The 18,171-nt window shown below is 37.9% G+C and overlaps 1 protein-coding gene across 1 annotated transcript in view; it reads right to left on the bottom strand.

The window, feature by feature from the left end:
* The window catches only part of TRHDE (thyrotropin releasing hormone degrading enzyme), a 358,378-nt gene that overhangs the window by 239,855 nt on the left and 100,352 nt on the right, over positions 1-18,171 (bottom strand). Inside the window, 1 exon segment of the mRNA XM_033118026.1 lies at positions 8,706-8,832. Coding sequence (XP_032973917.1) covers positions 8,706-8,832 — 127 coding nt within the window.

Below are 18,171 nucleotides of genomic sequence, written 5' to 3'. Positions count from 1 at the left end.
CTAAATTAGAGATTTAAAAACACATCATTACTCAGTGTACAACAGTTGCCTATTTTGGCTTAAAAATGTTTTAGGAATACCCTTGTATAACACAGAGAATAAATTATTGCCCTAAGAGTAAGCATAACTTAGGGAACTATTCTGATAAACTATTTAGAGTGGAAACTCGAATCCCTGGAGACAAGCTAGCATGAGATGATGCCACATTAGAGAAAGTTAAACTACTCAGCATTAGAAATGACAAAAAATTTGGTAAAAGAGAAGAGAGAAGATATTGCAGAGTTTATGATAGAACAGCAAAAAGACCGTTAAGAAGGTCTCCTTTAAGAAAAGGAGTCTCCAGTATTACATTTCAAGGGTTTGTTTTGTTCTTTTGTTGTTTTGCAATGTAACACCCTGGCATTCACATAAACCCAAACCCCCTCCAAAGCTTCAGTAAATTCAGGTTAACTGGTGGAGGGTTTCTTATTTATTTGTTTCATTTTTTTTTCTTTTTAATGCAAATCAAAGAAAGAGGCAAGTTCTATATCTCACCTGACATGGCTTGGGACAGGGACAGATCTGTGAGATAAGGATGTTCTAAGTTCACAGAAAGAGCTCTTATCCAGAGGTGAACATTATTAGAACACAAATAATTCTCCTCTCCTCCTAGTCTCAGAATCCTCCCCACTAGGAACTTTCAGAAATGCTTATCTGTAATCTGTATTTACTGTCTCTAGTCACTGTATCCACTCTCCAGCCCCACCCCCATTTGTACTTGAACACACCCATCAGACCTTTGCCTGGAAACTGCTCTGGTCAAGGTCACAACCACCATAAGGCTAGCACCAATGAATGGTCAATTGTCATTCCTTATCTAACTGCACTTGCCACTTTAATCATCTGCTCTCTTTTAAATACTTTCTTTGGGGGATTCAGTCAAGATGGGGGAGTAGGTAAATACTGTGCTTACTTCCTCTCAGGACTATATCAAAATTACAACTAAACTACAGATCAACCATCTTTGAGAATCACCTGAAATTGAACTGAACCAAAGCCCTACAACTACAGAAAGACAGAAGAAGCCACCCTGAAATTGGTAGGAGGGGCAGAGATGGTACAGGCTGGTCTCATACCTGCTTGTGACCATTAAAAATCAGGAGGCATAACTCAGCTGTGGAGGTCCCCGCCAGAAGAGTGAAGGGTCTCAGCCCCACACCAAGCTCTGCAGCAAAGGGTTTCAGTACCAGGGAGAGAAGTCCCCACAGCTTCTGGCTGTGAAAACCAGCAAAGATTGTGGCTGAGTGAGATGGAGGGTGGCTGCACTCCAAGGCCCGTGCATGGACTTACTGGCTGGTAGACTCATTCACTCTGAGCTCCAGTGCTGGGGCAGCAGCTTGAAAGGGACCAGGGACATATGGGGAGGAAGGAAATTCTCTGGCTTCATGGTAAGGGCTAGAGGACCAGCTTTCTCCGGGATGGAGAAACTGGCAAAAGCCATTGTTTCTTTGTTGAGCCCTCTCTCCTCCAGGAAAGTAGACACAGGCGGCCGCCATATCTGAGTCTCCTTTAACCTGGCTAAACCATTCCTGCACCCTGATTCCCTGAGAGCCCACCCCACCCAACTTTTGGGCGCACCCAAGCTGCTTCCAGTGGCTTTTCTGTATAAATGAATGTCTTGGCTCATGCTGTGGACGTTCCTAAAATTTCTCAAAGGTTCATGAAACCCAAACAAGCAGCATCTGGCTTCAGTGTGTCCTGTACCTCTGGCTAAGCAACCCTAAGCCTGGCACTAATGATGGCCGACCTTGGTTTGAAGCTTGGACTCTTGAGGCACCTCCAAGACCAGCATGGTTGGTAACAATCTGTGATTGCTTTGTGGCTCCTGTCCTGTGTCCAGGCAGGACACAGGCTGTGGCTGAACTTGGCATTTGATGGGGTCCTTCCGAGGAGGCCCTGGGGCTGACACTCCTGTTGGCCAGCTTTGGACCCAGCTGGAGCATCACCCAACCACATCTGGGGATGACACAACCCAACGGCAGACTGAGCAGGCACCAGAGCCCTGCCAAAGTGAATCTTGCTCTGAAGGGTCAGCCCCTAAACAGCAGCTCCTCCACAGTAGTCACGCCAGTCCTCACAACCAATCAAACCTAGGACTAATCCTTCCCATTGATATGCAAACAGCAAACAAGGCTCAACTATAAGAGGAGGGCACACACAATCCACATGAGGAACACATTGGAGTACTCACCTTAGGTATCAGGAAGATTGCTCCACTGAGCCCCACAGGGTACCTACTACATAAGTCCACTCTACTAAGACTAGGAGAAATAGCAGCCAAACCTAATACTTAGAAACAAACACAAAGAGGCAGCCAAAATAGGGAGACTAAGAAACATGTCCCAAATAAAAGAACACAACAAAGTTCCAGAAAAAGAACAAAATGAAATGGAGATAGGTAAGTACCAGACACACAGTTTAAAACACTGGTTATAAGGATGCTCAATGATCCAAGGAAAACTTCAACAAAGAGACAGGAAACATAAAACTGGAGGTAGAAAACATAAAAAAGAACTGGTCAGAAATAAAGACTACAATAATTGAAACCAAAAATACTTTAGAGGGAATCAACAGTACATTAGATGAAGCAGAAGATCAAATCAGCAATTTGGAAGATAAGTTACCAGAAAACACTCAACCAGAACAGCAAAAAGAAAAAAAATCCCAAAAAAGTGAGGATAGTTTAAGGGGCCTCTGGGACAACATCAAGTGTACTAATATTCTCCTCACAGGAATGCCAGAAAGAAAAGAGAGAGAGCAAAGAATTGAAAACCTATTTGAAGAAATAATGACAGAAAACTTCCCTAATTTGTCAAAGGAAATAGACATACAAGCCCAGGAAGCGCAGAGTCCCAAACAAGATAAACCTAAAGAGGCCCACACCAAGACACACCATAATTAAAATGACAAAGGTTAAAGACAAAGAAAGACTCTTAAAAGCAGCAAGAGAAAAGCAGTTAGTGACCAACAAGGGAACTCCCATAAGACCGTCAGCTGATTTCTCAACAGAAACTGCCAGCCAGAAGGGATTGGCATGCAATATTAAAAGTGATGAAAAGTAGGACCTACTACCAAGAATACTCTACCCAACAAAGCTATCATTTAGAATGACAGATAAAGACCTTCTGAGACCAAAAAAATAAATAATAAATAAAAAATATGAATAGTAAAATGGCAATAACTACATATCTACAGATAGTTATTTTATATGTAAATGGATTAAATGCTTCAATCAAAAGATAGGTTGAATGGGTAAGAAAACAAAACGCTTACATATGCTACCTATTTGAAGAGACTCACTTCAAATTGAAGGACACACACAGACTGAAAGTAAAGGGATGGGAAAAAGATATTTCATGGAAATGGAAATGAAAAATAAAATCTGGGGTCGCAATACTTATACCAGACAAAATAAACTTTAAAACAAAGGCTATAACAAAAGACAAAGAAGGACCCAGTAATCCCACTTCTAGGTATTTATATGAAAAAATCCAAAATGCAACTTGCTACTTCAAGGGAACATGTGCATTCATATGTGCATTGAAGCATTATTTACAATGGCCAAGATGTGGAGGCAGTGGGTGTCCATCGGTGGACGAATGGATAAAGAGAAGGTAGTACATATATACAATGGAATATTGCTCGGCCATGGAAGGGAATGGGTTCTTTCCATCTGCAGCAGCATGGATGGACCTGGAGGGTATTGTACTGAGTGGGGTGTCAGAGAGAGAAAGACAGATGCATTGTGATTTCACTTATATGTGGAATCTAAAGAACAAAATAAACAAGCAAGAAGAAAAGTCATAGATACAAGGAACATTTTGATGGTTGCCAGATAGGAGGAGGGTTGGGGGTTGGTTGGTACAAAGTAGCTACGGGAATGTAGGGTACAGCATAAGAAATATAGTCAATAATATTGTAATAACTATGTATGGTGTCATATGAGTACTAGATTTTTGGGGTGATAGATGGGATGGGAGTTGGGAAACAGGGTAAAAAAGGTGAAAGCATTAAGAAGTACTAATTGGTAGTTACAAAGAGTCATGAGGATATAAAGTAAACCATAAGGAATATAGTCATTCCTATATGTATATGTATAGTGCCAGGTGGGTACTAGACTAGTCAGGGGGATCACTTCTTAAATTATATAAATGTCTAATCACTATGCTGTACACCTAAAATTAATATAAAATAAATATTGAATGTCAACTGTAATTAATAAATTTAAAAGTGGGAGGGGAAGGGGAATAAGAGGTTCAAATTTCCAGGTATAAAACAAATAAGTCATGAGGGTGTAATATGCCTCATAGGGAATATAGTCAATAATATTGTGATAGCGTGGTACGGTGTCAGATAGTTGCTGAACTTCTCATGGTCATCACTTCTTTAAGTATATAAATGTTGAACTATGGTGTACACCCAAACCTAATACAATATTGTATGTTAACTATACTTTAACAAAAAATTTTTTTAAAATACTTTCTTCATTAGATGCCCATAATATCACATACACTTATTTTCTTAGTAGCACAAACAGTTTCTCCTTGTCAATCAGTAGCCTTTACTGGCTCCTAATCTCTATAACCTCTAAATACTAGATCAATCCCTCCTTGTTTCTATTGTCTTTTCTACCTACTCCCACAGCCTCAGTGTTCCCAAACATCATCATAATTTTATATATCATAATATGCGGGCAAATGGATATTTCTAGATAACTCACCCAAAGTCCATATTTATAAGTTCAATTGTCTACTTGAATGCCTCACAGACATCAAGTGCCACCTAAATGTTTAATAGATATGTCAGTCTCAAAAATGATCTCCTTCCACAATTGTTCTGTCTCAGTAAATGGCAATTCCATCCTTCAAATTCTCAAGCCAAAAATCTTGGAATAGCCCTTGATACCTCTCTTCCTTTCACATCCCACATCTGGTTCATCAGCAAAATTTTTGTCTCCACTTCCAATATACATCCAGAATTGGACCATTTCTGATTACATCACTGTTAGTATCCTAGCCCAAGCAACCATCATATTTTGCCTGGATTTTGCCAAAGACTCTTTAACTGGTTTCATGCCTCTGACCTTTTCCCTACATCAGGGTCTCTCAATTTCAGCACTACGGACATTTTGGGCTAGATAACTCTTCATTGTAGGAAGTGTCATGTGCATTGTAAGATGTTTAGAAGTATCACTGGCTTCTACACACTAAATGCCAATAGCACACACTGCACCAACACCTCCCTTCCCCGTGGAATTTTGACAAACAAATACATCTCCAGATATTGCCAAGTGCCTGAGCAACAAAATCACCCCCTGATTGAGAACAACTGCCCTACAGTGTATTCAATATGGCTACAAGAATAACCCTCTAATAACAGAAACCAGATTATGTACTACTTCTGCTAATACCTGACCAATTGATTTCCATTATCACTCAGGGGAAAAAAAAAAAAAAAAAAAAAAGGTCAAAGTCCTTACCGCAGTGTGCTGGCTCTACAGGATCTGTTACCCACCATTACTCCTTGAACTCCTGTCCTATTTCTCACCCCTGTACTCACTCTGCTCCAATCATACTTGCCTCTTTACTATTCTTCAAATACACCAACAAAACTCCCACCTCCAAGTCCAGCCACCTTTCCCCTCTGCCTACAGTTTTTGTTCCATGATATCCACTTGGCTTCTTACACCTTCAGGCCTTAAGTTCTTTGCTCAAAAGTCAGCTTCCCAATGAAGCTACATATTCACTCATTAAAAAAATTCATCCCTTTTCCCCTGCCTGATCTGCCCCATATACTTCCTATTCCTCCATTCTAGATTTATTTTTGATGGCACTTATCTCCACCTGATATACTATACATGTTACAGATTGTTTTAATATCTGCCTCTAACTAATATAATGCAAGCCCCAGGAGGGAAATGATTTTTGTCTTTTTTATTTGCTGTTGTATCCCCATCAAATAGAAAAGTACCTATGAGAGGCACCTAACAAATTATTAAATAAATGAGGGAAGTAGGGAAGGAAGGGAGGGAGGGAGGAAAGGAGAGACAATACATCTTGGAAACGATCTTAGATAGATCTGAAGGGTGAAGGCAGACACAGCTGATATCGAGGATACATCCACACATGCTATTAACAAAGACTGAGTTGGTTTTCATAGCATTCATTTAAAATATAATTCATAAGTACATTGCAAAGTAAAGATTTGTCAAAATGTTTCTGTGCTTAAGAATTTTTACATAGGGATGTGATCAAAAGATTCAGAGAATATTTAAACTAAAAAAATTATCACAGTAAAAGACGCATTGCCATTAATCCCCCTCAAAATACTCCCCCTCGCTTCAAACACACTCATCTCATCGTTCTTGCTACTTTCTGAAGCAGTTCTGGAAGTCCTCTTTCGTGAGTGTCTTTACTTCATCCTCTATCATGACAATTCTTCGTGTCACACATTGCTTCTAGTATGGCAATTTCTGTCAAATAAAAACATTATGGTGTGTCTTTATCCACCATATTTACCGGATCTGGAACCACGAGACTTCTGACTCTTCCCCAAAGTCAAAATGGCTATGAAAGAAAAATGTTTGGAATTCCTTCAGGACATTAAGGCAGCCATGACAGTGCAATTAATGACAGTCACAAAAGACGACTCCCAGGACTGCTTCAGAAAGTGGCAAGAATGATGGGATAAGTGTGTTCAAAGTCAGGGCTAGTATTTTGAGGGGGATTAATGGCAATGTGTCTTTTACAGTAATAATTTTTTTTTAATTTAAACATTCACCATATGTTTTGGTCCTACCTCGTTCAAAAATCATGCTTATAAATCCATTCATATATAGATCTAAATACCCATGGATATATATAAAATAAGTAGAACTGTAAGAGAAATTTTACAAAATGCCACAGGCTAGAGTAACTTCCCTAAATACATAAAAAGAAGTGTGCTGGGGTAAGTCAAATCATTCAATTATATACACCATAAGGTAGCGTATCAAGTAATAGTAACAGTGAACAAAGCTCTTTTCTACAGATGAAAGCCTGCATGGTTCACTTGTGAGTGAAATAGAGGACTAGAAATGCTTCCTGCTGCAAGCTGACAGTTACATGGAACCCCCTGAAGTTATAAATTGAATTCCTCTACTAATTACTGGTCTGAAGGGGACAAAGATCCACATGTTATTTCTCTTGCTGAACTTGCAACATAAGCTCTTGTGAATTTTACATTAGGGTCAAGCTGGGAAGTTCCCAGTCAGTTTTAGTTGGAGTGCAGAACAGTGTCACCTCCTATGCAAATGAGGTCAGGTATTCCTTCCAGCCTTGGGTGTCTACCAGAGAGATTTCAGTTAACAGATTTTAATAAGGAAGTTGATATAGAAGGGAAAAGAAAGGGAAAAAAAGACGGAACAAAATAAAATAAAACAAAACAGAGATCCTATTTGAAATAAAAGTTTGTTTAGAAATTTGAAATTAAACATTATGGATACTAAGAGTACATATTTCAAAAAGACCAGAGAATTTTATAATATCATTCATTAAAATTGCATGCCACAACCATCGATAACAATATCAACTATTCTATCTACTCTCTGAAATATTCATTGTAAGACCAGCAAAGGTACCCAGCAGGCAGATACTTGAATGACATAGGTCTAGGCCTCGTTCTCCAGAGAGGAGAAACTAGGGTTCAAATGCTAACACTTTTGATCAGGTAAGCACTTTATTCTTGCCAATAAGCAATAACTTTTATATGGATGCTGATCAAAAATGCTCTTGGGAAGGAAAAAAAATGGGGAGGAAGGAGGGGTACAAAGGGCTGTTGTACTATTTCAAAACAGGTTTTCTGAGAAGGAAAAATAACTTTATAATTTCTCATGGGTGTATGTAGATTTTCTAATTTCCCGGAAAGGCAGAGTTCACTCCCATGCAAAAGCATCAGCTTCATTCAAATTAGGATAACAAAATTCACTCATTTATTCATTCAACAAACAATTATTGAGTATATTCTCTTTGTAAAATAAGGGAATGTAAGCATATTCATGGTGAACACAGCCTACACCATTAAGTTTCCCTTCTCTCTTGATTTTATTCTATTTACCATAATTTATGAGTACTTGGAATAGGACTGAATAAAAATAATCTAAGGGATAACTAATACACTGAGGTCTGACATCTGAGAATTAGGAAAGGGAAACAAATCAACGAGTGTAAAATATTGACTAGTTCTGGGAGTAATCAAGACCCAGCTTGAAATCCCAGCTCCTTCACTTACTGGCTGTCTGAGTGAATAGAAGACTCCCTGAGTCTCAGTTTCCTTAGTGGGAAATGTTCTAAGAGTACCTACCCATGTAGTAGCTGTGAGGATTAAATGAGATGCTGGCAAGCACTCTTTCCAAGTACATATTCAATGCAGTATAGCTATGTGGGGTATCTATCGGAATCCTAAACACACATAATGCCTTTCTTAATTCCTATGAGCACTTTTTGGCCAGTCTTCAGAAACACTAAATTTTATTTTACCTCGTCAGGAGAAATTATTTTTCATGTTCATCTGCTCTAAAAATATAACCCTTGGAACTTTCATGTTTCTGGGAGTCTCAAATAAATGTATGAAGAAGAAATGCGACTTTCAAGGACCACCTCCAATAAACTAAGCAAGAAAATTCTTACCTAGTTTTGGCAAGGAATAGGGCACTTTAAAGTAGTCTTCATAAAATTCTATTAATCTCTTTGTTATATGGAGAGCATAGTTCCCGGATCCTCTTCTGATAGCATCGGGTCTTGCATATAATCGTACCTAATTAAAAATATATATAAAAGTTACTTTAGCCTTTTGGTACTCAACTTTTATCTTCCCTGCATATATGAATCTACACAAATCACTTCGAATACTACAAAAATTAAACAGTATTCTTGTTCATATATTAAAGCATGCTGTGACTGAAAGAACCAAACTTAAACAATTAAAGTAACCAAGTTGAGCAAGTCACCATTTCCTCACTTTACAAGAAGACATTGAGAAGATTTATACACCTTGCATCAAAATAAATATTCAAAGTTGTCACTTACATGTGCTTGCAAGAGATATGAAAGTACCGTGGATTAGGACAATGGTTCCCTGACTATGCTGTAAATGGGCAGGATATGGTGGCTTCACAGAAGAGAAAATCCAGGATTTGCTAAAGACACATTGCATCCAGCTTTGGAGGTATTACTGGGCTGAGCAAAGATATAAGTTATGCTTCCTTCTTCTCTCTGAAACCAACTGTCCTTATTCCCAATATGCAAAGTAGGAACAGAAAATTTTTCATGTACATAAATGATTGCCATTCTGGAAGTCCTTCTACAACTGCTCCCGGCTTGAAAACCAGCTGAAGTAATTCATATTTCTAACACAATCCAGATACTTAATATTGATTTTTAAATCAAGCATTGTATATTATCTAGTCCTTGGCCAAAAAAAAGCCTGAGGCAAATAACATAAAACTGAACAAAACTAACAATTGTACAGAAAAGGTTAAAATGAGATTAGTTTTCATAAAGCTTTCATAAAGCTATCCAGCATCTTTCTTTCCAAAGGCTAAATCTATTTTTCACAGATGTGGTCCCTAATCCTCATATCAATTCTATGAATAATAAATTTGTATTTTGTGGAGCAGAGGAGAGCACAGCAGCCTGGGAGTTGGGTTTTAGTCCTGCTCTGCCACTAACCAAGCTGGGTGATATTAAACAAATTACTTAACCTCCTTGGGTCTCAAATGTTCTCATTTACAAAATGAAGGTGTTGACCACCAGCTGGTTCCTAAAAGTTCTTTTCAGTTCTAAAACACATTACTTCCAAACGCATTTTACAGATAAATGAGTTTGTGTTCTTTTCAAATCACTAAAAAAATAAATGGTTTACTCAGTATGGGAAAATGGATATTTATATTCAACAGAAAAACAAAAGGAAGCGGTACTCAATCATATAAAAATTGATTATACAATCAACTCTTTATTATGCTTGCTTAAGGAGAAAGAACAGAGATATCAGAGATGTGTATAATCAAAAAGATTAGCAAGTTTAAAAAAACAACTTCTGACTTTATGTTTGAAAGTCTTGTAATTCAATAAGATATTTACTAAATTCAATAACATTTATTTACTGAAAGTGTGAAGCTACTTCCCACCAAACAACCACAGCAAGTATCAAATTTAGTTCACAGTCACCTACAGTTTTGGTTGGTGGTGTAGACACCACCTACGACAGCAAAACTTAACAGTCTTAGAGAGACAGTGGTAATAATTCCCTGCCCCTGACATCACCTGCTTATAAACATGCAATGTCTTAAGTTCCCAAGAAGCTGGCCCTAAGGAAATGATGAGTGTACAAGTGATTTACTAAGGAAGTGTTCTCAGGAGAAGCTACAAGGGAACACAGGAAGCAAGACAAGAAAGAATAATAAGCCAAGCAAGTTACAATTTCAGGTGAAGTCCTGGCTCAGCCTGATGTCACAGAGAGCTCTAGAGTGTAAATTGCACTGGCAAGTGCGTGTTACCTTAAGGCATAAACACTGAATTCCCAAACTCCTACACCTCAGTCAATGATACTGGTTACCAAGGAGAAGGCAGTAAATCCCAGACACTTCCTGTTCTTGAAGGATCTGGCTGATGGCGGCTCCAGTGGCCCAAGGATAGTCCTTTGAAAAAGATTTCAGGTATGAACTATTAGGAGCAAAGCGGGGAGAGTTGGGGGTAGGCACCCCAAACAGGAAACAAGATCTGGTCTGTGTACCAACAGCATCCACCACAGACAGCAATAATTCATTCAACCAATGTTTGTTTGACATCTGCTTTGCACCAGGGCCTGGACTAAGCATTTTTAACTTAGTGTTGAAGACATGCTCTCTAACCAAAGGTGGTACAAAGCATTATTGGGGAAAATTCAATGAAGACGTACTCCCCACGCTCAGAGAGCTTCCGTTTTATTAAGTTAGATAATAATCACAGATAACGATACATGCCATATGAATGGTAATCTATAAATGACAAATGGATACTGAGGAGAATGGATAGCTTTCAGAAGGTTCAAGGTGAAGAAAATAGTAATTGCATGTTAAAACCATAACAAGGACCACTGCAAAATGATGCAGCAAAAGGTCTCTGATTTTACTCCTAGGAAACATCATTCATTTTGATAGAAACAGCCATTCCTATTAATCAACTCTACAAGTTAGTCAAGTTATCTGTAGGCCCAGACAAAAGAAACACAATTAAATCAGTCTGGTTGTCAAGATTTGATGAAAATGATCCAATCTCAGTGAGAAGATAAAACATACACATGCTAACTTAGCACAGTGTCTTCATTTGTTCATTCAAACATTTATTGCTCACCTGCTGTGTGTCAGGCACTGTACTAGAGAATAGAACAATGAAATTTTCTACCACAAATGAAGACATTTACTCTTACTACTCTTAATAGATTCACAATATGTGTGTGGGGTGGGGGGGTAAACAAATCAATAATAAAATACAATGTGAGAAATGCAACAGTGTACTCTGCCTTCCCACCCATTACAAAGCATATACAGACTGAGCTCCTATTCAAGACCAAGCCCTCTATATTCTATCCCTTCTTGCCTTTTCAAAGATAGCTTTCTTAAAATTCTCCCCTTTATCTCCCATATCACCAATCTATGCCTCCACACTGGATCGTTTTCATAAGCAAATACCCTGCATTGTTTCCTATGCTTAAAAAACAAACAAACCTTTTTGACCACAGTTTTCTAGCTGTGATTTCCAGCACAGCAATGCTCCTTGAAAGAGTTTTCTATATAGTTAGCATTAACATACAAATTAGCCTCCAAACTAGAACACTTTTAGAATGGAAAGGAGCACTTAAGTGTAAGTAGGATGGTTGCCCGTTTATACTCTCTTTCTAGTCTCTCCTGAATTCATTGCAACACGGCTTTCATTCCCACACTCTTCCCAAACTGCTCTCATCAACAACACTAATGGCCCCAGGATGACAAATCCACAGTCGCTTCCCAGTCCTCAGCATGTTTAACCTAGCAGCAGCAGCAGCATTTGACACACTTCATCATTTCTTCTCCTTCTAACGCTTTCTGAGTCTCCTGGATGATTCCTCCTCCTCCTCATCCTCATGCTTCTCACTAGTCAGTGTTGGAGAGTCCCAGGTTCCAACCCACAGACATCTTCACTTGTCTGTCTATATTCAGTCCCTTGGTGATAACATTTACAAATATCAAGACCTACCCCATAATTCCAGACTTCCAGACTCATTAATCCAACTTCAACTTCCCACTGGATAGTTCCACTTAGCTATCTAACATGCGTCTCAAACTTAACATGTTTAAAACCAAACTCCTGATAACACACACACACACACACACACACACACACACACACACACAAACACACACACACCCCTACTGCTCCTCCAAAAGTCTTTCCATCCATCTGCCCAAGTCCAACATCATCCTTTTTTTCCTTTTTTTCTCACAGTCCGTGTTCAATTGGTCCTCATTTCTTTTGGCTCTACCTTAAAAATATATCCAAATTCCAACCACTTCTCATAAGCCCACCACTATCTCCCTGGTCCAAGTTTCCTTTATTTCTTGCCTGGACGAATGCACTAGTGTCTTACGATTTCTTGTCCGTTCAGTCTGTTCTCTACACAGCAACAAAGTGTTCCTGTTAAAATGAACATCAAATCATAGCACTCTTTTGCTTTTCCTCTTCCAGTGGCTTTCCAAGTCATTCAAAGTAAAAGCCCAAGTTTTTACAGGGCCCTAACATCCCTGTAAAAATCTAGTTCCTTTACCTCGCTGGCTTCATTTCCTACCACTTTGCTCCACACTAACCTTGCTCCATTCACATACTTCCTTTGCATTAGTCAAATATGCTAAAGAGATTCTCCCACAAAAGCATTTGAGCTTTCCCCTAGGTATCTCCATGGCTTGTTCCCTCTACCCCTTTATCTATTTGTTCAAATATTTCTTCTTTCAGAGACATCTTCCTTCCCACCTCTATCCTCCTTCCTTTATTGTTTCCTGTAACATTTATCACCATTTATCAAAAGATACTTACTCATTTTATTTGTTGCTGCTTTTTTTCCCCCAAGAATGCAACTTACATGAGGGCAATAATTTTTATCTATTAATTCTAACCATGAAAGTGCCATTTTTGTAGGTCAAAATATTTTGTACAATTTGCTTCTCAAGTACATGTTACATAGTAAGTAGTCAATAAATTTTGGATGAATGAATGAATGAATTTCATAGATGTTCATCTCCTGAGTGAGTATGCAATAGGAGCCCTTTGATAAGACTACAGGATTATCAGGGGAGGAGATGTTTCAGCTAAGTCTTAAAGGATGAGCTTGATATTGTAAGCTACCAAGTGGAGGGTGATACTCCAGACCGAAGTTACGTTATGTACTAAGATAACAGTGCTGACCAAATAATGAGTGATTTAAAAGGCAACAGTAAATATTAGGACTTAATTATAATAGCGGTGGTAATTCATTGGAGTATATTAAGCCAGAAAGTGATAAAATTACTTTTGCATTTCAGAAAGATCACATCAGTGACCTATACCAAGGTAAACCGAAATATGGGGGGGCTGCTTATTAAGATTCCCCACAAAATTAGAAAAGTGAGGAGATACACAGTGACAGCTGAGGCCAGAGAAGTAAAGATAAACTTCAAACCATATTAAAGAAGGGTCTGTATATTAAGTTGTAGAATATTAATTTAATATTATGGGCACAGGCAAGTTATTTAAAGATTTCAAATCACAGAAAGACATGATTAGAATTTGATTCTAGCTGATTACATCAACTGCAATGTAGATAATGAATTAGGAAAAGAATAGAAACAAATAAAAGGAAATGAGTGAGACTATTGCAGAAGTCCAAGTGAAAGATGGTGGTTTAGACTGGAGAGATGGCAGCAGGGATCCAGAGAAATAGATTTATTCAATTGGTCCGAACATTTTACAGAACAAGTCCTTTAGCTACCAAGTAAAACCAACTGTAGTCACATTCTCACTTAAGAACAATCATTCACTTTATCTGTACCTGTCTCACTCCAGTGTCCTGTTGGAACTAGTGAGATCCATTTAAAGGACGAGGAAAAGGTGCAAACTATTTCAAAACTGGATAATTCCTTTGTGGTTAATCAAGAGTTTGCTATATAATAATTCTTTTATACTGTGAAAAAATCACAGTTGTTTTCTTCTTTTAGGTTAACTAGGCTCTACTTAATAAAAACAGAAACTAAATCATCATAAACAGTTATCACTCAAAAGCAATGAAATATAATTTTATTACACCTGCTTATTTGCATTTTCTGACATCCCATGATAAGAGCCCAGCTCTGAAAATATAAATTGCTTACCAGGGTTTATCTCTTCCTCTGCAAAGCCTCTTCCAACAACTAATATGAACCAAACTGCTCAGTTTCTTCCAGGGGAAATGACATTACACTAGGAACTGGCACACAAGGAGGTGAGACTCAGCTTTCTCACTAACTACTTCTATCAACTTGTGAAAGTCAGTTAATTTCTCTGGGTCTCAGCTCAAAGTTCCTTTCAAAAATAACAGTTTATCATGTTATCATAACATATATCATATCTATATCTATATCCTGAGAAATGGGTGCATCATTATGCCTGAGAGATTGGTGTATCATACGAACTTGCCAAAATTCTTCTCATCTAGTCCCCACTTATTTTGACAAGAAAATAATGAAAAGTTATTTTTTTATCTTCACATAATTTTACGCCCTTGCATTTTTCACTTGCCTTGAAAATACATACCAACTGCTGAGCAACCAATCTTGAATGTTCCTCTTTTTGTTTTCTCCATTCACTGCACATGATTAGATAAAAATACTGCTACTAATTAGATAGAAATATTAGATTGGTGCAAAAGTAATTGCGGTTTTTACAATTATTTTTAACTTTTAAATCGCAATTACTTTTGCACCAACCTAATAACTGCAATTGCCAATATGGAATACAAGAAATCGGCTACAGAAAAGTATTCTTATAGTGCCACTCCTGTGGTAATACAGCATAGCAATGAACTACGGTATAGAAGTTACATATGTTTGATCTCTTACAACAGTTAAATGCCCAAAATAGGTGTTCCTAGGGGAGGTCTTTTGGAATTTGCTCCATGGATTTGTTCCAGTGGCTTTGTTCCATGGATTTATTCATTGGTTTCATGGCCTCTCTATATTTATAGTATGTTTATTTCACTTTTTACAGGATTTTAAGTATTTTAATCATTGAATGGGGAAAAAATACTAAAGGCAGATATCTTCAATCCCTTTAGTCATCTCACTTTCTCACAAAAACAGGGTTGTCAATTAAGTGTCAACTATTCTGACAACTGAGAGCGGCTAGTTAGAGGACATGTGGGGAAGAATCCTGAGACCACATCGGCACTTAGCAGGAGCTAGTGCCAAGCTCTGTGCAATGCCATCTGCGCTCTCAAGGGAGAGATGGTATTAGTGTCAGATATTGGCCATGTTTCGGATCGAATATCCTTTGGGAGGGAGTCATAATGGAAGGGAACTTGAGACAAATGCAAATTGACTTTGTCTCTGATAACTGTGCTATTCAGAATAAGAACATCAAAGACTGTTCAAGGATTTCATCAATGGGGCATTTATTTATTCAGTTACTATTTGATGAGCATCTATTAATGGTTAGGCCACTGTTCATGTGCTGAGCATCCATCCACAAGTAAGCAAAGGAGACATGGTCTCTTCTTTCTAGGAACTTGCAGTTCAGTGGGTGAGATACAGCAACAACATCTTATAATTGAGAATAATAAAGTGGATCTAATTTACATCGGCTCTTCAGAGGAGTCCTCTCCTAGAGATGATGATTGAGTGCAAAAGGGAGAGAGCACCATGGAAGTTAAAAAGGAAAAAAGAAAAAAAAGCAAGTAGTTATTCATTTTTACATCTAATGTCCTATCTTCCATTGTATTAAAGATTTCAAAGTAAGGTAAAAATATACATACAATTTCAAAAAACGTAAGCAGATATGCCATTGTCAGAAATATTATAAAATCTTACACAAATAATTTTAGAGATTTTCTTCTAACAATTTAACATACTTCACAGATTTTCTAATTTATCTGTTTATAAATTAAAGTTTATTGGGGTGACAATGGTTAGTAAAGTTACATAGGTTTCAGGTGTACAATTCTGTGCAATACACCATCTATATATCACATTGTGTGTTCACCACCCAGAGTCAGTTCTCCTTCCATCATCATATATTTGATCCCTTTTACCCTAATCTACCACCCCGCTCCCCCCATACCCTCTGATAACCACTTAACTATTGTCCGTGTCTATGAGGGTTCAAAGAGGATTTTATGAATGTGACTTCAAAGGCAAGGGGAGTAAAAGCTAAAGTAAATAAATGGGACTATATCAAACTAAAAGGCTTTTGTTCAGCAAAAAAAAACCATCAACAAACTAGAGGCAATCAACCGAATGGGAGAAGATTTTTGCAAACAACACCTCCGATAAGGAGCTAATATCCAAAATTGATAAGAAACTCATACAACTCAACAACAAAACAACAAACAATCCAATTTAAAAATGGGCAGAGGACCTGAAGAGACATTTCTCCAAAGAGGAGGACAAATGGCCAATAGACATATGCAAAAATGCTCCACATCACTAATTATCAGAGAAACTCAAATAAAAACCACAATGAGATATCACCTCACACCAGTTAGAACGCTATCATCAACAAGACTAATAATAACAAGTGTAGGAGAGGATGTGGAGAAAAAGGAACCCTCATACACCGCTGGTGGGAATGCAGATTTGTGCAGCCGTTGTGGAAGGCAGTGTGGAGATTTGTACTTATCTTTACAAAATACATGTACAATAAGTAGTTAGCAGTAAATTATGATTTTACAGTTGAAGAATTTGAAGAGGTTTTCTAAAGTCACTGAGTCGCTTTCAAGGGCAGTGAAACTAAATCTGTCTGTCTAAAGCCTTTCTTCTAGCCCATTTTAATTATTTGTTGTGTTAAAAATGAATTGTTATAGTTGCTATATAAATATGGGAAACAGTGTGTAGTGTCATCATACAGCAAAGAAGAAAAAAAAAACGTTTACAACATTAGTGCCCCTGTAAAATAAAGACATGCATACCATTTTCCCTGATTTGATGTTTGTAATTTGGTGGCGTGAAGTTAAACAAACCTTCTGGCTTGCCGGAGTTATTCTCTGAGAAAATTTTACACTGCAAGACTACACTAGGAACTTTGGAAGACAAAGTAATTATTTCATGGCTTTAAAATATCACCACAATAACAATAATAAGCTTACTTTTCCTTTCGCCTAAGTGAAAAATCAGTACCCTTCTTTAATAACTGCAAAATAATGATGTGTTTTCACTAAATTCTCAGCCAGTTAAGCTGAATTAATTCACCTATGTAAATATAATTTGATTTGGGGGTTCTTCACACAAATCAGTAAAACAGAACAAGCCAGTGAGAAGGGAGCAGGTGCTGTTGGTACTAAGAAGACAAATTTATTGATACAAAGAGGAAAGGATATTGTAAACAAGAAACTAAAAGCCCTGGCGTATTAGTCCAACTTAAAATACAGATTTTTTTTTTCTTAAGCAAAAAGGAAGTAAATGCACACAAAACTCTGACAGAAATAGGGAATCACTGTGTATTTGTGTGAGTCAGTCAACATAAAGAGGAGGCTGGAAGTGGGTTGGGGAAGGAGCTGGCCCGGCTGGAGCAGGCGATGTGGGCCCAGGAGACAGGAGCTTGTGAAAGGCCTTGACAGCTCAAGAAAAGAGCCTACGTGTGCTGCTTTGAGAAACGGAGAGCCACTTCAGGGTCTGAAGCAGAGTAACATGATTGAAAACAACAAAGGGAGATTATTTAGGCAACAGATTTTAAGATGTATTGAGACAGGGAGGCTAGTAAGTAGAAAAGCATATTACAAGTGAAAAATTTGTTCTGTAGCTTTTATAGCAAGAACAGCCAGTAATAGGCTATCTCCATCACCGTAGTCAAAGAACTTATTCTGAGAAGGAGGAAAATTTAGAATTGGGAATGGATAGCTAATAAAATCCCAGGACCA

Source organism: Rhinolophus ferrumequinum, chromosome 10 (genome assembly GCF_004115265.2).
Source record: "Rhinolophus ferrumequinum isolate MPI-CBG mRhiFer1 chromosome 10, mRhiFer1_v1.p, whole genome shotgun sequence".
NCBI lineage: Eukaryota > Metazoa > Chordata > Mammalia > Chiroptera > Rhinolophidae > Rhinolophus > Rhinolophus ferrumequinum.
Note: the sequence above shows the minus strand (reverse complement) of the source record. Positions and strands in the feature narration are given on the sequence as shown.